The 27,903-nt window shown below is 55.1% G+C and overlaps 1 protein-coding gene across 1 annotated transcript in view; it reads left to right on the forward strand.

Annotated features, from left to right (window-relative positions):
* Positions 1-2,464: 2,464 nt before the first annotated feature.
* The window catches only part of MED12L (mediator complex subunit 12L), a gene marked incomplete at its 5' end in the record, with an annotated part of 118,333 nt that continues 92,894 nt past the window's right edge, over positions 2,465-27,903 (forward strand). Inside the window, 13 exons of the mRNA XM_084267609.1 lie at positions 2,465-2,563; positions 7,758-7,862; positions 9,626-9,817; positions 11,284-11,443; positions 14,314-14,483; positions 15,070-15,180; positions 15,656-15,925; positions 17,433-17,582; positions 18,053-18,152; positions 18,299-18,435; positions 24,094-24,225; positions 25,232-25,358; positions 27,068-27,282. Coding sequence (XP_084123735.1) covers positions 2,465-2,563; positions 7,758-7,862; positions 9,626-9,817; positions 11,284-11,443; positions 14,314-14,483; positions 15,070-15,180; positions 15,656-15,925; positions 17,433-17,582; positions 18,053-18,152; positions 18,299-18,435; positions 24,094-24,225; positions 25,232-25,358; positions 27,068-27,282 — 1,968 coding nt within the window. The remainder of the gene's footprint in view (positions 2,564-7,757; positions 7,863-9,625; positions 9,818-11,283; positions 11,444-14,313; positions 14,484-15,069; positions 15,181-15,655; positions 15,926-17,432; positions 17,583-18,052; positions 18,153-18,298; positions 18,436-24,093; positions 24,226-25,231; positions 25,359-27,067; positions 27,283-27,903) is intronic.

The following is a 27,903-nucleotide window of genomic DNA, read 5'->3' on the forward strand; positions in this document are numbered from 1 at the left end:
TTTATGTTCATTTTCTGAACGAGCAAAGATGTTTTGAGCCCCCTCCCCCCCACCCCCCCCAAAAAACAGGAGGTGTAGACAATGGCAGGACAAGGGGAAATGGATTAAAGAAGGTTTAGATGAGATATTAGGGGGAAGTTCTTTGCAGAGAGAGTGGTGAGGGGCTGGAAGGGGCTGCCTAGAGAGGGGGTGGGTGCCCCGTCCCTGGGGGTGTTCAAAGTCAGGTTGGCTGGGGCCCTGGGCAACCTGTGTAGCTCCAGGCCTGGAGGTTGGTGTCCCTGCCTGTGGCAGGGGGTTGGAGCTCTGTGATCCTTGGGGTCCCTTTCAAACCAGACCAGCCTGTGACTCTGTGATTCTATGACCCAGCTCCAAGGGGTTTGCTGTGGCACAGTGGTACCTGGCAGCTGGGTAGGCAGTGGCTGGTGAGGAGATGGTGGAGATGAGGTTGGGCTGGAAGTGCTGGCCAGTGAGAAATCAGAGTGAATGGCCCTTCCACATGACAGCACACACCAGAAGACCAGGGGCTATGTGTTTCAGTACATCCATGTGTGTTTGGCACAGCCTGAGGAATAAAATACGACGATGCTGTGATAAAATATGCACGACATGAACCTTCCCAGGGCAGAGCACGGGTCTAGTGTGCCTGTGGAACGTAGGAAAAGCCCTGAAGGTTTTCTATCCACTGGTGGAGTCAAGGAAAAGAGATGATAGACACTGCTGGTCCCTGGAGCACGCCCTTGGCTCAGTCTGATAGACCTGCCAAGGAAAGCATCCTGAAAGGCATCCTGAGGGGCTGACAGCTCAGACTTGTTGGTCCTTGCCTTTGGTGGACACTGCAGCTGGGGACAGGGGGAGCTGGGTACAGGATGAATTAACAGATATTAGACAGCGTGGGGCATTACTGCCCTACTTGCCACTGCTGGGTTCAGCCTCAGGCTTTACATTATCTGTGGCTTGATTAGAGGAGTGTTACAGACACAACAAACGTGGGTTGCCTGTACTGCCACTTCTCACCCCTGTGAAGTTTGAACACAAGCTCATTTGCAGAGCGTTGTTGCTAGTTTATTTAGGCTGCTTTGCAAGGGACTTGCTAACCCCAGCTAACCTTGCCTTTCCAAAGCACCTGGTGTCTGCAGGGTCCTGGGATGTAGCGCAAGGAGAGGGGCTGGCCAAGTGGTGGGTAGAAGGGGATGGGGGGAGCTCGGGGCTGGGTTGCTGTGATGCCAGCGAAGGGACGCAGCGGGTTAATAAAAAGACCTTTGTGAAACCAACTGTAGCTGGACTGTACCAAGAGCCCTGGACAAACAACACAGCCCGGATTGATGCAGTAACGAGCAAGCTGTGAACGAGGTTGGCTGGTTTAGCAGCAGAAAGGCCTTGAGGAGGAAACTTTGTAGGTGAGCAAAGCTTTGAGGGGGACACTGCAGAAGAGGGATTCTCGCTGTGGTTGAACGGCCAGGCAGAAGTTGGGCCATCCCTGACCTTTAATGAACTGAAGCGTGTCATGGGGTGAGCTGCGACCCCTGAGGAAGACCAGGAAGAGTGCCCCCAACTCCAGTTAGTTGAGGAGTGGAAACACCACAGGAGGGAGGGAGAAGGTGGGAGCCCCAGCTGTGAACGTGTGTTGGTCTCCCGGCACTGCCCCACGTGCACGCAGTGCTTGTAGATGAACGGGCTGCACCCGCGGCCCCGTGTGCCCGAGGAGCGATGCCCGCGGCGCCCGGCACGGCCCAACGCTGCGGAGCCCGCCAGCCTCCGGCCGGCAGCCGAGGGCACACGGAGCAGCGCGGAGGCCGCCGGGCGCGGCGGGAGGGCCGCAGCCCCGCTCAGGCCGCCGCGCCGCGGGAGAGGCCGGGTGGGAACGGGGCGGCTGTGCGGGGCCGCCGGTGGCAGCTGCCGCCTGCGCCCGGCACCGGCACCTGCAGCTCGGCCGGGGCAGGGGAGAGGCGGCCGCGGGGCCGCTCTGGAGCGCTGCGGGGGCGGCGCCGCCGGGTGCTGGGCGGACCCACCGCGCCCGCAGCGGCGGCCGCTTCCCCGGAGAGTGACTCACCCGCGGAGACGCGGGGGGTTAAAGGGGCCGGAGGGGACGGGCTGAGGGAGCCGCGTCCCCGCGGCGGGGAAGGAGCGGGCACCGCACCTCTCCCCGACCGGCCAGCCGCCGCCATCCCCCGCTCCCCTGAGGCAGCTGGGTCCCTTATCGCCGCGGTGCGGGGGGGAAGAGGCAGCGGCCGAGCCTGAGGCGGGGGGAGGGCCGGGGGCGGCCTCGCCGGCACCTGCCGCGGGCGGGAGCGGGGCGGGCCGGGCCGCGCCGCGCCGCCCCCGCGCCCGCCCGTCCGCCGCCGCGGCGCGCAGCCCGCCCCCGGCGCGGTGGGGGTGAGGCGGGGGGCGAGCCGCCGAGTGCTGCTCCCTGGCGCTCGGAGCCCGCTCCAGCGCCCGCCCGCCGCGCCGGCGAACATGAGCGATCATGGCCGCCTTCGGGCTCCTCAGCTATGAGCACAGACCGCTCAAGCGCCCGCGCCTGGGGCCGCCCGACGTGTACCCGCAGGACCCGCGCCAGAAGGAGGTGAGGCCGCCGGCGCCGCGCCCGCCCCCCGCCCGGCCCCTCCGCCGAAACTTTGGGGCGGCCGCGGAGCCGCCCGCTGACTTGCATTTTCCGCGGCGCGGCGGGGGCGGCGGTCCCGCAGCTCCCCCGGGCCCGCCCCGCTTCGCCGGCGGTGAGGGCGGAGGGGCGGAGGGGCCGGGCCGCCCGCCCGGGGAAGGGCGCTGCGGGAGGCGGACGCGGGGTGCGAGGGGCAGCCGGGCCCGGGAGCGGCGCTGGAGGGCGCCGGCTGCCCGGGCTGCGAGAGGAGGCGCGGGCCGGCCGAGCTGCCCAGCCGCGTCCTGGCCCGGCGGAGCGGCCGGTGGCCGGAGCAGCGACGGGGCCCGAGGGGTTCGGGGCAGGGAAACCGCCAGAGCGCGGGGCGGAGGGGAGCGGGGCCGCGGGCGGTGCTCCCGCGCCAGGCCGGGGCCGCCCAGCTCCCGGCACCGCAGCCGAGCCCCTGGCCCCGCCGCTGGGGACCGGCGAGGGCTGCTGTGCCCGGCCGAGCCGCGGGCTCGGTGGCAGCCTGGCCCGTCCCGGCGGGCCGAAGGAGCCTCGGCTCGGGTCTGGTGGCCGGGAGCTCTCCCGGTCCGCGGTTCGCCCCGCGGGCTGGGCCGTGACTCGGCCTCTCCTGCGCTGGCTCCCCGGGGGCGGCCGGGGCTGCTGTCCCCGAGCGGCCGGGGCTTGTGCGAGCTGCCGGCCTGGCGTGTCTAGAGATGACCTCGGCTTGGACCGAGCAAGTGCGGCGGGGCAGCCATGCGGCCGGCTCCGTGCGTGTCCTGTGAGCATCCGCGAGGAGAGGGATGAAGGGTGTTACCCCTGGTCTGTGCAGGGTGTGGGAACCCTCCTCAGAGGGGCTGTTGGCAGCGCTGGTGAGGGGCTTGGGCAGTGTGCTCCATGAGATGTGCATTCGAGGCCATTGCCAGTCCTTTGAGCCGTCTCAGTTTGGTTTTGACCTCTAGCATCCTCCTGTCTTTTCACCCTTGCACCGCTACCCCCTTCCTTGCAGCCTTGAGGATTGCAGTAACTAGAAACATTCCTCTCACGTGCATTTTTGACGTGTGACCCTGACCAGGCGTGCAGAACCACGTCTGCCCTCAGCTGTGCCAGCCTCTGGAGATGGATTTTTCGCCCTGGACTGCTGCGTGGTTCTGGTCGGGTGGTGGATGGGCTCTTGCAGACATGTTTACCAGTGAGCAGCCCTTCACAATTGGAAGGGCAGCAGCAAGTTCCCAGAGGGTTAATGCTTAAGAAAAGTTACAGGGGTGCACTAGTAAGTAAATAGTAACTGCAACAGGCTCGTTGTTGACCCCATTGATTGAAATGTGGCTTGGGGAAAGTCTTGTTCCCATGTGTGGTACATGGGGTGTTTGCAGGATACAGCCCTGCCTTGGGGGTGTGATGCCTGCGTTAGAGCTGAGAGCCAAACACCTGGGGTTGGACTTGGTGGTCCTTATGGGTCCCTTTCAGCTCTGTGTGTTCTGTGATTCTGTGAAATGTGGCGTTACGGGTCCTTGTAGAGGTAGGAAGGGGCTGTCTGGTGTCACTGGTGTTGCTGGCTGTTGTCCAGTTTTTCTCTGTGCTGGGAGCTGGCATCTCCAGGGGCCCTGGGCTCTGGTGCTCCGGGGTGGCTCCAGAGCCAGTTCCCCTGAGTGCCAGGTGGAAATCTGCATCGTTAGAAGGTCAGGTACCGATCCCACTGTAACCAGTACTCAGCCCCTGAGTGTGGCACCTGCCTCAGGAGGAAAATGTGTCCTGGGTGTGAAACGCTCCCTGCAGAAGGGAAGTCTCTGGGTTGCACAGCACGCAGCTTCTGCTTCAGTGCCCTAATGTGCTGGGGCCACTTTTCACCCCCTGGTACTGCTCTGGAAGAGACAGAACAGGAGGAATTAGCTTTCCTTGTCTTCTTGTAGTGTGTTTTCTTTGAAGCTGCCTTGCACATAGTTTCTCTGTATAATAGCAACACCTGTTGCTGACCGTGGGGCCAAAGGGAGGTTTGGAAATCATGTCCTGGCAGGACCACCTGAAGGAAGGTGTTAGAACTGACTTCCTAATGCTCTCCATGCCCTGGAGTGTTACCCTTTCCCTAAGGTATCAGAAACACAATCTGCACTCTGTTTTATCCAAGCCAAAGATATAAACACCGAATGTATCATGTCATTAGGGCCGGGTCCTGATGATTTTACTTGTGAATAATGATTTTAACCGTGGTTGAGTTCAGCTTCAAAACACAGAACAGCACAATCAGCTGAGAAACAGCCTTTAGACAGAAGGAACTTCATTGTCTTCTCTGCACATAGTGCGTGGGGTGTGACCTGTCCAAGGCTCGATTCCCCAGTGTCTGCCACCTCCAGTAGCCCAGGCTGCCTTCTCACTGGTGGCACAGGTGATTGAAATTTGGCTCAGCTGCTCTGGACACGGAGCGAGCTCGTTGGTAAGGACAGCCAGCTGTGCACACTGTGCTCACAGAGAGTGCTGCAGGTACATGGGTGGGTCTTGAATGTCCCACATAAGACAGAATCCCTCCTGAAACAACGCTGTTTGGGCCTGGTGGTGCCTCTGGCTGTTTAAGTCAGCAGGAGGGTGTTGAGCCCTGGTTGGACTCGGATGGGGCCCTGCTTGGTGAGGGAGGTTGGTGTGATCCAGCGTGCTGCGACGCAGAGCGGGTTGTGTCGTGACCGCGGTGTGCTGTGCTGCTGTGCCTGTGAAGGGTGCCTGACCCGGGGTGCTTGGTGTTGGGTGTCGGTGCTGGGGTTGCTGCCTGTATCCAGGGACCTTCCTTCTGCCAGGGTGCAGCTGTGCTCTCCGAAAACGACCCCGAGCTGTCACTGGAGCTGGTGTAAGTGGGCTGTAATGAGAGCCCCTGTGAAAGACCCTGTCTTTGTTTAATTGGGAAGGTGTCTGGGTGCTCGCAGGTGATGTCTCTTCATTTCTAGCTGGTGTTGGGTTATGCAACTGTGCTGTGTTCCTGTTTGAAATCTCTGAGCCGCTGCTGAAGCCGGGCAGGACCCTGTGCTGATAATCCCAGACAGAACCAGAACGCGGGGTGTTTGGGGTGTGCTTGTGCTGTCACCCTCCACAGCTCGTGCCTGCAGCCGTGGGGGTGCAGCAGGGCAGCCTTTGGTGCTCGTGCCCTCATGTCTGGGCAGCTTTTGTCAAAGGTAGGTTTAAGATAACGGGGCCGGGGCCGTCCGTGGAAAGGCACGGAGAGCAACCTGTGTCTCCGTGTGCCGTTCACCTTCTGTTGGCTTCCCTGTAGCCCCGTTGGTCACCTTCATCTCTGCCTCTCCCCGTGTTCTCAGGGCTGTCTCGTACGGTGTGGGTGTGCCAGCGCTCCTGCTTGATTTCATTTAAAATTCAGATGAGGCTTGCTAACTTCATAAGCCCTGGGGAGCCTGGGTTTCTCCTGGAGACGCTGCTGTCTTCTGTGTTACTCCCAAGCTCTGTGAAAATACGCAGAGCAAAATGAGCTGCAAAGCTTAAGAGAATAAACTGAATGGGAGTTCTGGGTCTCTCTCTTTGGGCAGCAATGCCCAGATCTAGTAGCAAAACCTTCCAGTCAAAGGATTGCACCCTTGGCTTTGTTTTCCCCTGGTTTATTTGCTTGGTTGCACAGCAGTTGCCCTTTGTTTCCAGAGGTTATCTTGGGGATTGCTCAGTACCTCACCTGCTACCTGTGGGCCATTTGAGCTAGTGCAGAGTGCCTGTGGTGGCAAGAGATGGGTTCACTGGGGAGATCTGTGCCCTCTCTTCAGAGGGAGACGAAGAAAAGCAAACGAGCCAAGTTCCCATTTGGCTGGTGTGGGTAAACTCAGCCTGATGGGCACGAGGTGCTGCACGGGTGGGTCAACTGCACGGCCTCTGTGGGAGGACATTGGCTTGGGGGAGGGTGGGGAAGGATGGGGACAAGGTGGGACTCTGGGTGTGTGTCTGCACTCAGTGCTGCTGTGCCTGCTTGTCTGTCCCAGGCTCTGCTGGAGATGCTGGTGCTGCCGGCAGGCAGCTGGACACCAGTAACACCTCTGTCACAAAAGCTACTCCAGAAGTGGGTTTAGTTGGAGCAGGCACAGACTCACAGAATTGTAGGGGTTGGAAGGGTCCAACCCCCTGCCAAAGCAGCTCCCTAGGACAGGGGGCACAGGTCGGTGTCCAGATGGGGCTGGAATCTCTCCAGAGAAGGAGACTCCACACCCCCTGGGCAGCCTGTCCCAGGGCTCCCTCACCCTCACTGGGAAGAAGTTCTTCCCCAGATTGGGGGGGAACTCCCTGAGCTCCAACTTGAGCCCATCGCCCCTTGTCCTGTCCCCACAGACACTGAGCAGAGGCTGCCCATGGCCCCCTGTGTCCCACCCTTCAGCTATTGATCCCCATTGATCAGATCCCCTCTCAGGCTCCTTCTCTCCAGGCTGAACAGCCCCAGCTCACTCAGCCTTTCCTCGGAGGGGAGATGCTCCAGGCCCTTCAGCATCTCTGTAGCCCTTTGCTTGACTCTCTCCAGGAGATCCCTGGCTTTTCTATACTGGGGAGCTCAGAACTGGACGCAACACTCCAGTTGACTTGAAGTGGCTCCTGCTGGAAGCAGACTGTTCCTTGTTTCAGCAGACACTGTCAAATAGTGGTTGTGGGGCTGTGAACTGAAGTCATCACAAAATAACCCATTGTGTGCTGGGGGAAGGGCTGTGTGAGGTCTGGGGGTTACGAGGGGTGTGCAGCAGTGCTCTGTTGTGGAGTGATGCAGGTGGCTCCAGCATCTTGAGGAGAGGAGCAGAGGAGGATGTGCTGCTCTTCTGCTGCTGGCTGGGGCTGCTGCTGGCTGGCACTGCTTTCATGAGGAGATCTGGGTGCTGGGGACACCCCATGTTTTACAAAGGCTGCCTGGGCCTCGTGCCCTGCTAACCCTTCTCTGGGCAGCAACCTTCTTCCAGCAGAACTCGTGGCACCCTTCCCAAGTTACAGCTTTAGAGCCTGCAGCAAGGCAGAGGCTTCGTGGGGATGGAGAGTTGAGGGGCACAGTGTTTGTAAACCCTGGGAGTGGGCAGAGCACTCTGAGGGCTGCTGGGCCGAGCGTGGGGTGTGACACACCAGGGACCCGCGGGTGTGCTGGGGAAGACTCCCTTCTCCGAGTGATGTGACTTCTTAGACGGTCATTTCCTCTTTCTCCTCTAAACCCCCTTTGCAGGACGAGCTCACTGCGGTGAACGTGAAGCAAGGCTTCAGCAACCAGCCTGCCTTCTCTGGAGACGAGCATGGCTCTGCCAGGAACCTGGTCATTAACGCCTCGAAGGTAAGGCAGAGCCTTTCAGCCCGACTGTGTGCTGCAGTGGGCACTGAGCTGGCAGCGGTTGTGCTGGCTTCTGGGCTGCTCTGCTTTCTGCTCAGGAGTCGTCTTATTAATTACAGAACTAATTTGAGAAGCTGTGTTTCTGTTACCTTATGTTACCAGCCTTCAGAGGACAGTGTGGATGCCAAGAGCAACCAGAACTAGCACACTTCATTGCAGGAAAGGCATTAATTTTTGCTCCTGTGCTTTCATTTGCTTCACTTGCAAAGGCAGTGGTGACTCCTGCCCTGGAAGCCCCTCCAGCTTACACATCTCTAGCTTGCTTTGGTCTGGTTGCATCAGGCTGTTTTCTGCCAGGAGAAGCTGGTCACTGCGCTCCAGGTCTCCTGGAAGCATATTCCTGGATTGCTTTGACTTGAGCTTGGCTCTCCTATGTGTGTGTGGTTTGGGGTGTTTTGAGAGTCAGAGAAGTGTGGGGTACAGAAGAACTGACCGTCACTAACACGCTGATTACTGTTGTCCAGATTGAAAATAATAACTGCTCAGAAAAAATCCACCCCTTGTTTCTTCAAGGGAAGTGTCCAGGTTCCTGGGCTCTCCTTTTTTCATCCTTCCTGTTGGGAAGGCAGGAAGAGACAATTTTGAGGGAGAACGTTATTAAGGAGCTTGTAAACATGTTTTCTGGCAAAGTAAGTTTCTGCTGTTTGACTTTTAAAACACAGAACTTTTTGCAGCCTGTTGGACAGTGTGACTTTAGGCAGTGATGCTCCCTTAGTGGAAGGAGAGGTGTAAGTGACAGGGTTGTTATGGTTGAAGTGTTGAAGGTTTCCCTGCTACACCCATCTGTTTTGCCTCCTACAGTTGCCACCTGCAAGCACTGTCTGTCTTGTGCTTTGGTTGTTGGTGTTGTGACTGTTTGACATAACTGTTTGGAAGGTAAACCAGCAAGGCAGGAGGAAGTGCTTATAGTGATTTGGGAGATTTCAGAGTACAATTACCACAGTAAGCTCAGTGTCTCCTAAAAGCTTTTAACGGATTGTAGAATTACCCAACTATGGATATATTGACTAGAAAAGCAAACACTTTAATCTCACTGACAGGCCAAAACGAGCTCCCAGCATAACTCTGGAAAGCAAATAGGCTGCATGGGAAGCAAAGCCTTTATGGGGCTTTCTGTCTGCTGTTTTGGGCTGGAAAGTGCTGGGGAAGCCAGTCTTGCCAAGCTCTTCACTCTGGAGGTACCAGTGGTAGCAGAGGCGTTTTGGGGAGAAGTCAGAACACTCTGGTTTACCAAATCTGTAGGTCTTGCCTGCTGTGACTGCTGATGGAAGGACAATGGACGTGGTTCTTGTGGTAGGGTAGTTTGCTCTGAATAGAAGTGAAAAGTGTGTGTTTACACTCATGGTAATGTATAGAAGGGGAGGAATGTTCTGAGATGCTCCCAGGATACTCAGAATCAGGGCCTCTGTCTGGGGTGCTGGCTCTGGGGTTCAGTGACCCATCGTGGCAGCAACCGTGTCCCCAGGGCCTGGCCCCCTTCCACTTGGTTTCACTGACCTGCAGCTTCTGCAGTGGTGACACACAAGGTTGCACAAGTGATTAATGTCCTGAGGCCCTGAGCTGCCAGGAGCTGCAGTGTGACCTCATTAGATTGATAGTCTGGGCTGGAGTGGTGACTGCATCTCTTCAGGTGGAAATGCTTTGTGTGCTCATGTACCTGGTACGTGCTGGGTTGTCACACATGTTCTGACCTCTCTCCCCACCAGATTGGTGCTTACTTCAGCAGCATCCTAGCAGAAAAGCTAAAACTGAACACTTTCCAGGACACAGGAAAGAAGAAACCACAAGTAAATGCCAAAGACAACTACTGGCTGGTGACTGCTCGGTCTCAGAGCGCAATTCACAACTGGTTCACAGACCTGGCAGGAAGCAAACCCCTGACTCTCTTAGCAAAAAAGGTATCAAAGCTCTGCTGTGTGCTGGCTGTGGGGTCGTGGTTCTGAACGTGCTGCGTGTGGAGTGGTGCTGGAGGCAGCTGCTGCTGGGCAGTGAGCTCCCTCTCCGCAAGGAGGGTGCCTGGGCCAAGGGGAGCCCTGCACCTAGCTGGTAGAGTGCCTTGAAGGACTGTGGTGCTGCTCAGGAGTGCTTGTCTCCCTGACAGCCAGAGTCTTTGCCTGGACGCTTCCCTTCAAGGTCTCTTTCTCAAGCAAAGGGACAGGAGTTCTTGTGCCTGACAAGGAGATAGATGGTGAGGAGGCTGATGCGTTCTCAACCTGCTGGCTAACTCCAAGCCCTTGGCACGCTCTTTGTGTTTGAATTTGTATTTATATTAACAAGCTTTGATAAGCAAGGATGCAACTAGTAAGACTCTTTATGCTTCCAATGAAGGAGAAGCATTCCTGCTGCTGGAAAAGGCAGTTCTGAGCTATCTTCTTGGATGCTGCCTGCTGCTAAGAACAGCAGCACAAGGTGAATTGGAAGTGGCCATTAAAACCTGTCCATGGTGGCAGGCAGAAGACAGTAACCAAGGTGCTGTTACTGACGCCTCCTCCCTGGAGCTCTGCGTGCCAGCAGCAGATCTTAGAGTGTCAGGGAGCTCTTCTGAGATTGAGTTAAACTGAAAAAGTGAGCTCTTGTTTCACGACTGTTGAGCATGAATGGGTCAGAGTGAGGGAAGGTGAGGGCTTCCCCAGCTTTGGGCCTGTTGCTTTGCTGCTGGTGAGGAACGTGTGCTGCCATGGGGTAAACAGGAGCCTTGCTGTGCTCTGCCATGCCTCCACCTTCAGTTCCCCCCACTCTCTGAGAGGCTGACTGCGGCTGGAAGGGCTGGAGAGGTTTCTGTCGTTAGTTCAGGTATGAAATGTCTTGTTCTCCTATGTGCTGCCTCACAAATGCATTCTGAAGTCACGCTGCCATGGAAGGTGTAAGCATTGCTGTACAGAGCAGAGTGACTTTCTCCTGGAGGTCTCGTGGGAGCAGCCCGTGGTGCGTGGCAGTGTGAGCTGGGCTGTGCTGCCCTGCTGGGCTGTGCTGCCCTGCTGCTCTGTTAGGCGCTGCCCTGAACCAGGCATGTCTGTGTAACTGGACCCTTACCCAAACCCTTGAGCTGTCTGTGTTTTCCAGGGGTTCTGAGGACCAACATCCTGTGCTTTGGGTGCCTTTGGCTGTGCAGAGGTCTGCTCTCTGCAGGCATCTCTGGGTGAAGGAAGGGTGGTCCTGGTGGGGCCTGGGTGAGGCGTGGGGCAGTGTCTCTTCTGTCAGGTCTCTGTGTGTCCAGACAGTGGAGCTGTTAGCGTGGGGGCTCCTGGGTTGGTGCTCTGCTGCTCCCCAGGTAGCGTGGGGCTGGCTGGAGGCGCTGGCTGGCCCGCAGGTGCCAGCTGCTCTGTGGACATGGTGCTATAACCTTCTTCCCCTTTCGTTTCAGGTTCCTATTCTCAGTAAAAAAGAGGATGTTTTTGCTTACTTAGCCAAGTACTCTGTGCCACTGCTGCGAGCGGCATGGCTGGTCAAGATGACGTGTGCCTACTACGCTGCTGTTTCTGAAGCTAAAATCAAGAAACGCCAGGCCCCCGACCCAAACATGGGTAACCAAACCTCTCTGGGTGTGAATGCACGATGGCAGCTGAGGGGACCCGCTCTGCTGCTTCTCAGCTTCGGTGTTACTGGGTGTCCAGAGAGCAGCCTTTGTAGTGGGGAGGGGAGTAAGATGCCTTTTAAGTTAGTTTTGCTTAGAAATGTGTGTCGAAGAGCACAGAAAGCGATGCAGCATAGCTGCTGCCCTGCCCCTGGCTGCTCCTCCCAGCTGATCCCTCCCTACATCTCCAGGCACAGTGTCTGAGGGGGTGAGCGTGCTGCGTCCTTGCCGCCAGCACCGCGCCCGGTGGGGCTGTAGGGTGGTGGAGGCTGTGTGAGGAGAACTGTTACTGGGCAATGAACAGAACTGCTGATTCTGGAATGAATGGTGGATTTCAGAGCTGATTGATTGGATGTAGGTGGTAATGTGTTTATTTTAAGTACTAACCTTAAATGACCCTGTCTCACACCAGGCAGTGAACACCTTTAAGGTGCCATAGAATCATGGAATGGCATGGGTTGGAAGGGACCCCAAGGATCACAGAGCCCCAACCCCCTGCCACAGGCAGGGACACCAACCTCCAGGCCTGGAGCTACACAAGGTTGCCCAGGGCCCCATCCAACCTGGCCTTGAACACCCCCAGGGATGGGGCACCCACCCCCTCTCTGGGGAGCCCCTTCCAGCCCCTCACCACTCTCTCTGCAAAGAACTTCCCCCTAATATCTAATCTAAACCTTCCTTCCTTTAGCTTTAATCCACCCCCTTTGTCCAGCCAGTCTCTGCCCTTTAACAAGCTGATTCCCCTCCTGTTCCTCTGCTCCCTTCAGGGATGGGAAGGCTGCAATGAGGTCCCCCCACAGCCTTCCTTCTCTTCTCCAGGCTGAACAAGCCCAGCTCCAAGGGTATTTCACAGAATCACAGAATCTTAGGGGTTGGAAGGGACCTCAAGAGATCATCGGGTCCAACCCCCCTGCCAAAGCAGGCTCCCTATCTCATATTACACAGATAGGCATCCAGACGAGACTTGAATATCTCCAGAGAAGGAGACTCAACCACCTCCCTGGGCAGCCTATTCCACTGCTCCGTCACCCTCACTGTGAAAAAGTTCTTCCGCATGTTGGTGCGGAACTTCCTATGCTCCAGCTATAACCACAGTTGTAGTTCTGCTCTCTCAGTTTACACACACTGCCTGTTTGCTGTGTGTTGGGGAGCAGCCTTTGGCAGTTCCCTGGTGTTTTGTGCCTGTGCCTCTGGTGCAGTTGCATCGTTTCTAACTCAGTGGCACAGAGATACTGGCAATTGCTCTGGCAGAATGACTCTTTCGTGCTGTCACGTGAAGTAAGTTTGAAGTAGTGGCTTTGGAATTGTTTTTCCAGAAGTGAGTGGTGTTTGCAGTCAGTGTGGTTAACCTGCTCTGTGGAGACACCACAGCCTGCCAGTGTCACACAAACTCCAGTGGGTTTGGGTAGGTGAGCTGCCAGCGTGCAGGCTGTGCACACTGGCAGAGCTGCCAGTTCCAGGTGCTGAGGGAAGGGTGCTCGAGCTGTGCTCTGCAGGGGGTAGGGGAGGCAACGGGGTGTGTGTGTGGTGGTTCCTCCAGCCCTGACAGTAATCAGGTGTAGGTTGTCAAAGCAACTGAGCAACTGCATCGTGTGCTCAGAAGAGTGTGCTCTTGGAAAACATGCTGTGTGCAGGCTGAGGACAGCTGCCACATGCTTGTCTCTGAGACAGTAACTAATACGTGGGGTTGTTCCCATTACGGCGAAGGATCCCAGAATCCCTAGGCTGGAAAAGCCCTTTAAGATCATCAAGTCCAACTGTCCCAGATCCCTGAGCACCTCATCTCCCCTCTGTTAAACACACCCAAGGGTGGGTCCCTTGTCCCATCTCCTGTCCCCTGGGCGAAGAGACCATCGCCCACCTCTCTGCACCCTCCTGGCAGGGCAGGGGAGGTGGGGAGAAGGTCTCCCCTCAGCCTCATCCCGTTGGGCTCAGCCTATCAATCCAGCCTGGCCAGATCCCTCTGAAGAGCCTCCCTATCATCAAACAGATCCACAAACTTACTGAGGGAACATTCAGTCCCTTCATCCAGCCCCAGGACCGAACCCTGGGGATCTCCACTCGTGACCCTGTTAAGGAGAGTACCTTCCTAAAATTCCTCTTCTCCCAAAGCTTTACGAGCGTGACCAGGGGAGTTCCTTTCCTTCACTGGTCTCTGAGGTATGACAAGTACAGAGCTGCTGCTGAAGCAGAGGAAAGCTGGTGGTTTGTGGTGGGTTTGTGTGAGTTTGTGTGGGTTTGTGACAGTGCTGTGCAGCCCTTGGTGTGGAGGAGAGGGAATGTGACCTCTGTTTGAGCTCTGTGCTGGCTGCTTGCTGGTGAGGAACCATGCTCCAGCTGCATGTGTCTCACCAGTGACAGCCCAGAGTGACTGCCTGCTCCGGGGTGGCTGCAGGACAGGCGGCTCTGTGTCCCATCATGTGTGCCAAGGGCTGTTTCAGGTGGCTGTTTCTGGGGTGGGAGGGAAGTGGAGAGCACAGGTCCCAGTGGCAGGAACACGATAGATATGCTGTATCGATGTCAGGGCTGCTCTGTTCACTGAAATCTGATGGAGCAGGTGGGCGATGCCCCAAAGCACACCTCATGCCAGTGCACCTTAGGCCATGCTGAGCCCGTGGGCCACTGTCACGCGTGGCAGCGTGTGTGCACAGAGGCACCCCGGAGCCTGGTGAGCCACGCCGGGCACTGTGCTGCCGAGCCCTGCGCTCGTGTCCTGGGGGAATGGCTCTGGGGACACAGGCAGCCAGGTTTGTTCCAGCTCTCTCTGTGAAGGGAACCTCCTGTCGCCCGAGGTGTTCTAACTGTAACCCCTCCTTGCAGAATGGACTCAGATCATCACGCGGTACCTTCGGGAGCAGCTGGCAAAGGTCGCAGAGTTCTACCATGGGACTTCCAGTCAGGGCAACAGCTCCGTGGTGATGCCTCAGGAGATGGAACAAGCGCTGAAGCAGTGGGAGTATAATGAAAAGTTGTCATTTTATATGTTTCAGGTAATACTTTTAAGCAGCATGTGGATTTTTAAGGGGGTTTTTTTGAGGCTACCATTCCTGGGGAGTTTTGGAACTTCTGGTTTGTCCCAAGACATGCATAAACTGTAAATGCTAATTCTTGGTAAGGATTTGCTTGCTGAAAGAGCTTTGGTGTGCTCAGTGTGCCTGATTGCGGTCACAGCGCTGCACTCAGTTGTTCTAGGTTATCCCATCCCTTGGGAGTGTTTTCCTGCTGGTGGGTCAGGCTGCCGTGCAGCAGCACGGGAAGCCAGGGCCCTGGGAGCGCTGGCCTGGCTGCTTGGCTCTGCACGGAGCTCCTCTCTGGTGGTTTCTGCCTCCAGATGGGGACAGAACACTGGGGGGCTGCTGGGAGGGGGTGAGTGTCGGCAGCAGCTCGGGCAGCCTGTGCATCCCGCTGCGCATCCCTTCCCTGCCTGTCGCTGCCGTGCCGGTGGCTGGTCCCTGCGTGTGCAGCGTGGGGCGCGCGGTGGCTCTGTGCTCACATGGTAACGAGAGCCAAACCAGGAAGGAACAGGACTTGTAATTACACACCTCCCCATTAACGTCTTGGTTTAAATCCTTTAAGGAAGGAATGCTTGAGAGACACGAGTATTTGACGTGGATACTGGATGTTTTGGAAAAGATCAGACCCACTGACGATGATCTGCTTAAACTCTTGTTGCCGCTGATGTTGCAGGTACACACGTGTTTTAAATAAAGCCAGTGTCAGTACCAGTGTGACTCTCATGAGTTAAATGATTGTCAGTATTTGTGGTGGAAAAATCTATATAAACACTTTTACTTGGGACGTTTTGGGACTGTATTGCCCAGTGTGTGTTTGGAAATTATAAACACCATTCAAAAGTTGAATTGGTGGAAGTAAATCTCTTACTGTAACTGGTCCTGGAGGGTGGATGAAGTTTTTAAGAGGGGGAAGTAAAGAGTTCTGTTTGAGCTGCTTTTCGTGCTTTGCTTTTCTGTTTTCTTGTTTTTCCTTTATTTTTTCTCTTTTTCTCTTTTTCTTTCCTTTCTTTCTTCTTTTTCTACTTTTGGACTCTTAATTTCAGAGGTGACCCCTTCTAGTTTCTGCATGCCCAGTGTTAGCTCGTTAGAGAATCTGCCTGTTGGAGTAGGAGGCTGTGTAGTGAACTCTGCGTTTTCTCCGATTTCAGTACTCGGAAGAGTTTGTGCAGTCAGCTTACCTCTCCCGTCGCCTTGCGTATTTCTGTGCCAGACGCCTGTCGTTCTTGCTGAGCGATGGTCCTGGCCTCGCAGCTGCTCACTCCCCTCACATGCTCATGGGGCCCGGTACCGCTCCTCTGGCAGCCCCCAGCCCCACCGCCCCCGGTCCCGTGGTGAGCCCGGTACAGCTGGCCTGCTCGGATTTCCTCGCCTGCCCCCAGCACCGTCCCCTGGTGTACGGGCTCAGCTGCATGCTGCAGGTAGGCCAGCCTTCTCTGCTCTTTGTTTTCAGGGCTGTAGCTGTTGGGTGTGTTGGAAAGCTGTGGTGGCTTTGGGTGTGACAGCCGTGCCGGTCGAGGCTGTTGTGAGGTGTTGCACAGAGATGTCCTGGTGGTGGCACCAGGAGAACACTGATGAAGGGGTGAGGTTGGCAGGGAGCTCTTCGGATGATGCTGTCCACCCTGCACTCAGGCAGGGTCAGCTAGAGCAGGTTCCTCAGGATTCTGTCCCTAACACCTCCACCACCTCTCTGGGCAGCTTCCTCCAGAGCAGGGCCGGCCCTGTGGTAAAAGAGCGTGTTCCTGGGGTGTGCAGCTCCCTCTCCGAGGGCTTGTGTTGCTCTGTGTGTGGGGAGGGCTCAGCTGGTGCCATCCAAGGAAAGAAAGTGGGAGAGTATCCGTGTCCCCCTCTCCTCAGAGGGTGTGTGAGCCAGGGAGTGCGATGCCGCCTGGCCCTCAGCACGCGGTGACCCTTCCTCATGACGGCGGATCTGTCGCTGGCACACCAGCCTCTGTCTCTGTCTGGGATGCTGGGCTGTGCCTGTGTGCTCTGGCAGCAGCCCAGCTCCCCTCTCCCAGCAGCCCAGCTCCCCTCTCCCAGCAGCCCAGCTCCCCTCTCCCAGCAGCCCAGCTCCCCTCTCCCAGCAGCCCAGCGGGATCTCTGCTCTCCGAGTGCTGCTGGGGTGTGTGGGTGCATTTGCTCTGTTCCGCTCCTTACCCTTTGGCGTGTGCTGCCGGCTGGGCCTGGGCTCAGACCGCCCTTGGGCCTGGGCTCAGACCGCCCTTGGGCCTGGGCTCAGACCGGCTCTCTGTCTTTCTGAGGAGTGTTTCTCTGGGCAACGTTTTTGCCCAGGTGCCGCTTAGTAACGCTGGGCTGGGCTGGGGGAGCTTCCCGAGCAGTAATCCAGCAGCCTCAGGAGTGATGAGTCTTTAGGTGAAGCACCTTCCATCGGTTTGGAAGGTGCTCAGGCCTGACCCCGAACCACCAACACGTTCTGCTTTTGCTCTGTCCTGCACTGGATGCTGCTGGGTGACTGAGCCTGCTGGCACCCTTGTAAAATGACTTCTGGAGCCTGTCAATGCAAGGTCTTTCTACTGAATCTTAAGTCCCTGGTGTGTTTCAGTGGCTCTTTCCCCAGCTTTCCCTTTTCCACACATAGCTCTTCCTGTGAGCCAGCTCTGAAGTGTGTTCTGTGTCCCACAGAGCATCTGACTGGAATGAACCCCAGGGATGTTCTTTGGTGGCTCTGTGACAGCAATACCAGTAAGAAGTGAACACATACATATTTAACTTTTCTAATAATGAAGGAAATGGAATTTCCCCACATGGATGTTTAAAAGCAGCTGTGTGTAGGGCTGGCTGTGTTTCTGTGGCTGTGGTAGGCAGACCCAAAGTGATTCTCGTTCCATGGACTCTCTGGCTGTCAGTATTGCCTGTCACACATGTTTATGAAATTACAGTACTTCTGTTTTGTGCTGTTGCTTGCAGACTGTAACTCTTTGTTGCCCAAGTGCCTTGGTGTGGAATTACTCCACAAATGAAAATAAGAGCGTCAATCCAGGCTCGCCTCTGGATTTACTTCACGTTGCTCCATCCAGTTTACCTATGCCAGGTGGAAACTCAGCATTTAATCAGCAGGTAAGCGTTTTTCATTGTCAGAGTATTAAGATCTGGTTTTTATCCCAAACAATGATTTGGGATTGTTGGGGCTACAGCCAGGTTTGGATGTTTCTGTAGGTCTAGTCTCAAGTTTAGTGTTTTTTTTGCTGAACCTCACCAGTCTGGGATTGTAATTACATTTTCTGCTATTAAACTGGAATTGCTTTAAGATGTAAAATGAGTAGTAGGAAGCTTGGTGCACTGTTGTGAGAAGCGAGTTTTCCATGTGGGCTGGAAGGTGACTTCTGCTGGGCTGAGTCCAAGCAAAAGGTGTTTTGTGACAGACAGAACCATTCAGACAGAATGTGCTTCAGTTTGTTGCTGCTGTATGCAGGGAGAGTTGTGGGAGGCCATAGGGTACCTTGCTCCTGCTGAGAGAGCTGCCACAGGCTTGAAATGAAAGTTGAGACTTCCCGCCACCAGCTAATTAGCAATTACCTTTGATACAGGTCCGGGCAAAGATCTACGAGGTAGAGCAGCAGATAAAGCAGAGAGGCCGAGCTGTGGAGGTGCGGTGGTCCTTCGACAAGTGCCAAGAATCCACTGCAGGTAAGAGCTGAGAGTGCAACAGCTGTTTGGAGCTTGATGTCTGCTCCTTTGCACCACGACTGATCCTGGCACGGGGTCTGACAGGTGGGCTAAGGCAGTGAGTTCCTGTGGAAACCCTTTCCTTTCCTCCTGTCTCCCATCCCCAGGGGTGACCATCAGCAGGGTGCTGCACACCTTGGAAGTGCTGGATCGGCATTGCTTCGACAGATCAGACTCCAGCAATTCCATGGAGACACTTTACCATAAGATATTCTGGGCAAATCAGAATAAAGATAACCAAGAGGTAATGGCTGTGCTCTCCTAACACTCTCCTCTCCCTCCACTGTCTGTGGACAAGAGATTTCATTTTTAATGACGAGTTGTGTATATTGGATCCCAAAGCTTTGTGCTTTCTTTGTGTTTTTTCTTTGCTTGGCATTTGGCTTATTTGGAGAAAACAGCTCTGGTGCTGTAGTTGTATCCTTCAGTTCTATGTGCTGTAAGCCTTGTTCAGGAGAAATGATGTGTCAGGGTTGTGTGGTTTGGTTTTTGGCTGCTGCCAAGTCACAGTCTGGGTTATTGTTTGATAACTTTAGCACCTCTGGCAGACAGTAGTGAATTACAGGCTGTTAAATGCTCTGTAACTACATGCTCTTATCATTTGTTAACATTCTGACCTGTGCTCCTAGAACCACTTTCAGAGATGAAAGAAATCTGTAACTCTACAATCAGTGTGAGTGCACGCGGTGCAGATGATGTCACTGGGCTGATGGGTGATGTCAGACTCCTGTGTTTGGGGGAAGAGGAAACAGCTTTAACCCTGCAGCCTGGAGCTGCTCGAGTTCATGTGTTTAACACTTCTCTGCAGAATGCCTTGTGTTTTGAACACATCTACTTCTGTTACTGACCAAACCTTCTCGGTGATTCACAGCCCTATCCCAAGACCCTCTGTGGCACAGAAACGCCACATAACCTTGTCAGTCAGCCTCTTTGTGCAGTGAACAAGCAGCACACAGTGCTGGGGCTGTACCATCTCTGGAAGCATTTCCTGGGGAGTTTACCTGTGAAGCTCGGAGCTGGTAGGTGGGACGGTTGCTTGCCAGAGCAAACCCTCCATCCTCAGCCTCGAGAGAGGCGATGGCAGTGGGAGGAGGAGCCGGCTCCTCCGGTGACTCGGAGGAGACTCGGCGTGGAGGAGCACTGCTGGCTTTATGAAATGCCACGTTATGAAGCAGACTTTTAATCAAGATAAGAATTGTGTTGCAGTTTCTCACTGACTGTCCCTGTGTAACAGCTCCATCTGAGCCCCAGGAACAGCTCCATCTGAGCCTTGGGGCTGGATTGCACCCTGGGTGCTCCTGTGTGGGGGGCACCCATCCCGGCACAGGGCTTCTGCCGGGCTCCGTGTGCACCCCCAAAGTACCACTTACCCCCTCTGTGGGATGCTTAGCTCTTGATCTGTGAGGTTCCAAATGATAATCACAGCTGTTGGATTCCCCTGGTGTGAAGGTCTGACAGCCAGCAAACAGTAATCCCAGGATTAACGTGGTGAGAACCACGCTGCCGTGTGAACGCCAGCCTGTGCACGGTGAGCGGTACACAGGACCTTTCCCTGCCAACGCTGCTTCACAGACCTGTGCAGAGTTTCTCAGCACATTCAGCTGAGTAGGAGGATTTGAGATCGAGAAATCTGTGACGTGGCATAAAGCAGTGAATTCACTTTCATTTGGGGTGCTGTTGCAGAGAAAACTGCTGCCCTTATTTATAGCTGCAGGTGTTTTCCATCTGGCACTTCCTTGACTCAAAACACCTCCCATGCACAGCTCCAGAGTGATCACTGCTGTGGGGGTATCTTTAAATAATTAAATCCAGTTTCTGTTGCTATCACACAGCTTTGAATTAGAATAAACTAGTCCTGTGCTCATCTAGCTTTAGAGAGCATTTGATTCCTCTCTGTCCTGTTAAAGATCGGTCCCTTGGAAGGCTTGTGTCCCTTTGTGCATAAGTAGAGTCGTCGAAGAGTGAGCTAGAGGATGCCCTGGTGACTCCTTCCTAATGTTTATGAAAACTCCCATTTGAGTTTCCCTGTCATCTTCTGTGGCTTAAACCCACCCAAATGTCACCAAACTGCTGGGCTACCTAATCCATGTTTCCTGATCCATCAGTACAGCTAAGGAAGGGAATTGAGGAGGGATTTTTTCCTTGTCTCCTCCTCTCAGTTTGTTTTGGTTGGAATGGCTGGTGAGACCCCAACTTGTCACCCTGCTGTGTAAAGAAACCACAGTTTTTGAGGTGTAGCTTGAAATACACCGAGGCAGTGGGAAGGGCACCTGGGAAATGAACCTTTGTGCCAGTATTCTCCAGCTAGTAAATGGATGGAGGGCTGAGTTTTAAGGACTGATGCTGCATTTCCTGAAGGCTCACCATAGAACACTGACATTTCATGGTATTTGTGCACTCAGATTGCTTGTAAAGTTTGTCTCAACTTGTATCTAGGTCTTGCTTCTTGTGTTGTCTTTGAAGTTGGGCTGAGTTCTTGTGATGCCAAGAGATGTTTTTCATTCTGGAGTGAGAGTCCTGTTTTGAAGGCAGTTCTCACGAGCCGGGCTGGTTACGAATGCAGAGAGACTGTTTGTCTCTGCTGGAGAGGGAACAAACACAGAGCCCCAGCCCCGCTGTGCCTGTGGGAAAGGAGGTCTTGGGATGCCTTTTTGGTTAGTAAGCGAGAGTGTCAGCTTGTTCCTGCGTCAGGGACCAGGGTCTGAGCGTGGGGGGATGTGTGGTGGGGCAGGGAGATGAGGTGAGCAGAGTCGAGTGGGCTGAGACACCTGCAGAGCCGGGGCTGTGGGGCACGTTCTGCGCCCTCAGAAGTGCGGGTACTGTGGTTCAGATCCTCCCCTGTCTGCTGATGTCTGTGTGGGCATCTTCACCCTCGGGTGCCTCATCCACATCCCCTTCCTGCTCCCCAAGGGGCCTGGGGGAGCTGCAGCACCGAATTTGTTCTGGGGCTTGGTAACCAGCAGGGTCCTTCAAGGACACACAGCTCTGCTTGCCTCGGCGCGGCGGCTCACGCTGGGCTGAGCGTGGCCTCAGAACTCAGAGCAGACGTGCAAACCCTGCCCCTCTTGGGCTTCTTAGAAACCACCTTGGGATTTTAATGTTAGAATGCTGATTTGATGTCACTGAGGAGTTAATTTGATGTGGTTACAAATGAATTTAGGTCTTCTGCCTTAGAAGCAGCTCAGTAGTTAAAGGATGTGCTCTTAAACGAGAGAGTCCGACAGCAGTGGAGATAAAGCTGCCTCTCTTTTGAGACTGAGCTCAGCTGGAGCAGGAAGCACTTGGGGTTTTGTTGGGTTTTGCTACTCTTCATGATTTAAGGAGAGTCTGGCTTCCTGTGATGCAGACTTGGCTTGCAGTAGGCACCTGTGTGTTTGGGGGTTGGAGCCGATGAGCTCTCGAGGTCCCTTCCGACCCCTTAGAGTCTGTGATTCTGTGGTTTGGGCCCATCAGGTGTCTGGGAGCAGTGTAGAGCACAGTGGTTTTCCTGTTCCCCGAAGCAGCCGTGGGTCTGGGTGGGCTTCCTGGGTGCTGTTTCCACCCCTCCCCAGCGCTGGTCAATGCCACAGGCAGTGTGTGAGAGGCAGCGAGTTCCTGTAAGAGCTGTGGGTGTGGGGAGGATGCTGGGCTGGGCAGCAGGTCACTGGTGTGCTGGGCAGCCCAGGGCGGTGGTGACAAACTGTGGCCATTCCCTGCGGCACCGAGTCCCACGCTCGAGGTGAGCTGAGAGGAGGTTGGGGTTTCCTTTTGCTTAGTGATTGGAGCTCACTGTGCCCTGCACCCCCTGCCTGCTGCTGCCATGAGAGGATGACTTCTGCAGCCTGTGTGAGAGCCCAGCCAGCTCCTCAGCAGCGGGTAAAAGGGAGGGCTGGTGGGGAAGGGCAGAGTTAGGGGAAGCAGGGGTCTGAGAGCACTCCTGGCTTCCCACCTCCAAACCAGAGACAATCGGTAGTGTTTAATACCTTCCTGTTAATACATTCCTGTGTCACTGACTGTGCTGTGCTTTTGATTATATAAACAAAGCAGTTGTTTTCCTATCTTCGCCAGAGAAGTTCCCCACTGGTGGAAAGAAGGCCCTTGGTTCTCTCTGGAGGGGCTGGTGAGCAGCTCTTGGATGGTGGCAGCTGTGTTGTCCTAAACAGCAGGCGTTGTGGGCTGTCTAAATCATGCTTCAAAGCTGTGTGCTACCTGGTGTGGGTACTCTGTCCCAGCTGATGTCACCACAAAGTGCTTTCCTTTCCCTGGGACTTGTGGAAAGTTTGGGAGCCTGAGAGAGACGTCCTATCCCTGGGAGGGCTTCCCCTGACATTGGGGAGCTGTGATTCCTGCCAACCCACGTCTGCTCTCTGCTCCAGCCCTGTACATTTTGTCTTCCCTACAAAACAGAGTCCTTAAGTGACCTGTGAGCTGATCTTTCTGTCTTCCTGCCTCTGGAATGTTCAGGGTACAAAGGTGACCTTAATGCCACTCTTCAGGGCAGTGGTGTGAGCCCCTCTGACGCGTGGTTGGAGCTTTCCCAGGACAGGCAGCAGGGACGAGCCCCCAGACCAGGCAAATCCAGAGCCTGGTTGCTCTGCCAGGCGTTGCCTCACTGCGCTCTGAGCGTGTCGGAGAGCACACGGTGTCAGAGGGGAGGAAACCATGAGGTAGGCTGTGGGACAGTGCTGGGAGGAAGGAAGTCCTGCAGTGTGCTGCCGTGGTGTCACTGGGACCAGAGCTCTGTCATGCCTGTTCCCCTTGTCACAGGCTGTGGCTACACCGGTGTCGAGGCGCAGCCCTGCCCATGCTCAGCAGCGCAGCCAGCTCTGGCCAGGGGAGCTCCCAGTGCTGGACCTCTCGTTCCTCTGCCATAAGCCCTGGGTGTGCTGGCATAGCTTCCTGTGCTCACTGTGGGGGCTTTGGGCCATTCTGCCCAAGGCAGAGCCTTCCTGCAGCTTTCACACGTGCTTCTTGTTCCAGCCTAAAGCAGTACCAGGTATCTGATGGTGAGAGACACGGATGCTGCCGCAGGGCCCCGTGTTCCACAGCCCAGTGGATGGGGATGGCTCTGGTGATGCCACCTCACCCAACAGAACTCTGCCTCTGAGGGTTTAAATAATCACCTGCACTCACTTCTTTTAGCTGCCACATGTGTTGGTTCCTGGGAACCAAACCTGCTGGTTTGAGGCACTTCTGTTTAGGCACCCAGGGATGGCAGCCAGCTTGGGCAGGAGCTGGGAGGTTCAGCAGCACCCAGAAAAACCGCTCCCAGAACAGGGGTGGTTGGTGGGGCAGAGTTTGGCTGACAGCTCAGGGGATGTGAGCGTTCTGTGTCCCAGAGCTGGTCTGTCAGCTGGGGCTTTCTGCACCCCCAGTGGATTCTTAGAAATGCCTGTGTTTGGCACGCCAGGGTCAGGAACACATGGAGCTTTTGGGGAGTTTTCTGACCCCAGCTGTGTGGTAGGTACCCCTTCTGAGGTTAGGGGCTTTCTGGTTTGTTTTGGGTTTTTGAATGTGTCAGTGTGATGCAGGTAATGGCCTGGAAACAGGCAGAGGAGGCTTGGCAGTGTTACTGTGAGGAGAGCGTAAATTCTGTGTGGTTAATGGGGTTGGAGGCTCTGTGTGGTGTGCTTTTCCTGTTTCTCTTGCATCCTTTCTGCTCTGTGCAGCAGCATTATGATAACAGAAATCTTTGGTTTGAGCATCAGCAGTGTGAAAACTGAGATTTCTCTCCTTTGCTCCCAGGCTGTGCTGGGTTTGAGAAGCCCACGGATACAGCAGGAGCGTGTGTCTGTCAGTACTGAGGGACAGAGCCCAGCTTTGGTTTGCAGCCCTGGAGTGGTGCTTGCTGCAAGCTGTCTGCTCAGAAATAAGGCTGCTGGCTGTGGGTGAAACACTTTGTCTCTGTTCTCACACTGAACAGGTCGCCCCGAACGACGAGGCCGTGGTGATGCTGCTTTGTGAGTGGGCTGTCAGCTGTAAGAGGTCCGGTAAGCACAGGGCCATGGCTGTAGCCAAGCTCCTGGAGAAGAGGCAAGCTGAAATTGAAGCTGAAGTAAGTCCTTTCTGCTTCTGGAGTGGCCTGAGCAGCGTGTGTAGAAAGGGATGTGTGGCTGGGGAAGCATCGTGCTGGTCTCTGCTCTTTACAGAGCAACACTGGCTGGCTGGTGGGTGGGTGTGTGGCTGGTGGGGACTCGGGGAGCGTTTGGAGGGACTCTGAGGCAAAATCCAAGTGGAATTTTCAGGCTTGCCTGCTGCCCAGCTCCTCTGCTTCCAGGGAAAGGAACACTTCACTGGAGAAGCAGGATGCAGTAGTGACATCTGTGATGTAACTGTTGTCTGTCTGTCCCAGCAAAGCATCCCTCTCCCATTTGAGGGGACGCATTTCCCTGGAGCCTGAATCCAGACTGCCCTGCAGCCCAGCCACAGCCCCTGGGCCAGCAGGCAGCTCTGCCCCTGTCCCTGCCCTGTGCCAGGCTGCCCAGGGCAGTGCTGTGCCGCCCCCGTGCTGCCCGGGCGCGGGGCTGGCGGTGCTGCCGCTCAGCAGTGTGTCTGTGCAGACAGACGGACAGACAGACAGCCTGAGGTGCAAAGCCACTTTCACTTTCTGAAGGCCCTGTGCTTTGTTAGAGGGAATTAATTCCCCCATTAATTAGGTGGAAGGGAGGTTACTGTGCCTTGCTCCCACCAAAATCCACCCAATCCTTGCCCCGGCTTTAATGACCCGCAGCATCCTTCACGCAGCTCAGCAGTTCCCTGTTCCATGCTCCTCAGCCTGGGGAGCTGTACCTTACATTTCTGCTTTTACATGAAACCATGTCGTTGCAGATGGTGATGCATGGCTCAGGCATTCCTTTTCAATAAGCAATCCAAAGGGATTAAATAAAACACTTAGAACTAACCAGACTAGGTGCTGGGAAAACCTGTCAGTCCAGAGTGAGCCTGGGTTGGTGAAGAGGTAGGAAACAATCACACGTGTAGCTGTCTCTGCTGCAGACTGTGGGAATGTTATCTGCATTTGTGTGTAGATATATGCTGTTTTTATTTATTTAACTGTGCAGAGGTGTGGTGAATCTGAAGTCCTAGATGAAAAGGAATCTCTGTCTTCAGCCTCCTTGACAGGTTCCAGTCTTCCTGTTTTTCAGAATGTCCTGCTAAGGTTTTTAGATACACAAGCTCCCTCGTTATGTGAGTATTAACTAATTTGTGCTCCAAAGTAGGCCAGAAGCAATGGGTCTGCTCTCTGGCTGCTGGAGTTGTTCTTTGCTGTGCAGATGTTTCAGTTTCCACGATTACCTGCTCTATTTTCCTACACAATTAAAAACCCCCAACAATCTCCTGCCTTGTTATGGGACCTTCCTGGGATTTTTATTTCTCTTCAAAAAAGGAAAACTGGCAGAAATGAGCTTAACCAAACAAACATCAAAGAGATGGGGGGAAAAGACTTGCAGTCTGCATGTTTAACGTCAAACCCTCTCGAGCTCTGCTCGCTGCAGGTCGCTCTGTGCACTGTCTTGGCCTGATGCAGCAGCTCCTGTTTCTGGGATCTTGAGGACATTTTTTTCCCAGTGCCCTTAAATTAAAGGGTCTTTTCAAAGGTTTGAAACACGATACTGAAAACTCTCAACATCCAAAAAAGGAGAAGCTCTTACCAATCTGCTACAGGCCCGGAGGTACTGGCAGTGCCCTGTTTCCCTGCCAGGGTGACCCTGGTTTTAACAAACATCCAAACTATTTGTGCTGTTGAGACTGGTGTTTGGGATGCGCTTGTTTCAAGCGCGGTGTCACCCTGCTTTCCCAGGGTAGTGCTGTGGGGAGGGGAGCACTAGGGAATGCTGTCCTTCCTGGGAATGCTCCTGCGTGTTTTCGAGCATCAGAGGGGTTCTGCGGGGGTGTTTTTCCAGTCCCTGATCCCCTGTGTCTCCAGGAGAGAGAGGTGTGTGTGTAGTTTGAAGGCAGCAGACAGGCTGCTCTGCAGGGGTGTGTGGTACCGTGCCAGACGGCCCCCGGCCCCCACGCCTGGCTTTGGGGAGGGCACAGCTCCGGGCGCGTGGGATCGAGCGGGGTCTGAGCCAGAGCTGCTTTGGGCTCGGGCTCCTGGGTCCTGGCTCTGACTAGAAGTACCGTTACACATCGAACTCCTGTGAGCTGGGGAGGCACAAGCTGTGTTCCAAGCAGCGGTTCGGTGCTTGGCAGCCAGAGGCTTTGCTGCCCGGTACAGTTGGCATGGTTGGAGCGGTTTCTGCTCAGGGCAGTGTTACAGAACAGCCAGAGTAAATAGAGCTGTGACAAACAAGCGCTTAATAACAGCACTTTATATATGGTGTTTCTCTGGGCTTTGCTTTGTCACTGCACAGTAACAGGCATTTGTTTAATAAACCTCTTCCTGAAGGTGCACAAGTGTGTTTATTAGATAACCCCCCCAAACCTTAATGCAGTATTGCTTGTCCATCTCGGGGGCTGGGCATGCAGACAGCAGGAGTTCCCCAAAAGTATTCCAAAGGGTTCTGGGCTAAGACTACAGAAGCAGTATGGATCAGCCAGCGTGTCCTGCAGTAAGAGGATTTGGGAGGAAAGGACAGCCGTTGGGTGCTCTGCTGTGATCCAGCCCTTGACACTTCCTGCCCCCTTGTGCATTTTAGAAGTGTTTGGAGGTTGTACTGAGCTGCGGAGCAGGTATGGGGGTGGGATGCTTGGGACCCAGGGCATGAGATCCCAGTGAAGCAGGAACAGGAGGATGTGTCAAAGTGGGAGGTCGGTGCAGGATGCCTGAGGTGCTCTGTGGGCACTTAAATGAGTTTGGGGGTTTGCAGTTTGGGTAGCTGAAAGCCAAATACTTGAACATGGAAACTGCCATCTGCCATCTGACTTTATCTATTTATCTCTCTGTTGGGCAGCTGACCCAAACAGTGACCATGAGAAGACAGAGTTTGTGAACTTGGTGCTGCTGTTCTCCGAGTTCACGCGGCACGACGTGTTCTCCCACGATGCCTACATGTGCACCTTGATCTCGCGCGGAGACCTGTCCCTCAGTGCAGCCCCCAGGCCACGCTCGCCCAGCGGGGAGGCTGGGGATGAGCGCTATGCTAAGGACCACGATGGCAAACTGGAGGTAATGCTTCCTGCTGTTTCTCCCCTCTTCTGCACCCTTTTCCTTCAGCTCTTTTAGGCTCTGCAAAGCATTAGTGTTTCAGGCATGAGATACTCAGCTCTTTAACCTGGGTCTCCTTGTCTCTTTCTCTCTGGGAAGACTGAAAATGCTTTGTTAGCTTCATTCTTGTTACCAGCTGTAAGTGTTGCTGTTTTGCTGCATGTACTCTGAACTGATGTTCTCTGGCAGTGGGGATAACTCGGGGTGAGGAAAAAGGCCCCGTGTAGAGTTCTGAGTGTAGCAGTGGAGAGGCTTATTTGGGGATGTGCTGCAGTGGTGAGCAGGGAGAGCTGTAAGCAGGAGGAGTCGGTGGAGCGAGCCCCACGTGCTCTGCGTAGCGTGGGGCGCGCTGGCGCGGCGCAAGCCCGTATCCTGCTCGCAGCACGGGAGCTTCCTGTGTGCTGCAGACCAGACCTCAGGCTCCACGTGCACGGCCCGGCTGCAGTCCTGGTCCCGTGTCAGATGAGCCCTCCATCACCCTTTCTAAAGCTGGTGCCAGAGGAAGGCAGTGTTCACCTCAAGGCTGGGGGTCATGTTTGTGCTCGTGTGACGAGCTGCAGCCTTTTGTCCTGCCACACCATC

This window comes from Gallinula chloropus, assembly GCF_964237585.1.
Source record: "Gallinula chloropus genome assembly, chromosome: 8".
Taxonomy (NCBI): domain Eukaryota; kingdom Metazoa; phylum Chordata; class Aves; order Gruiformes; family Rallidae; genus Gallinula; species Gallinula chloropus.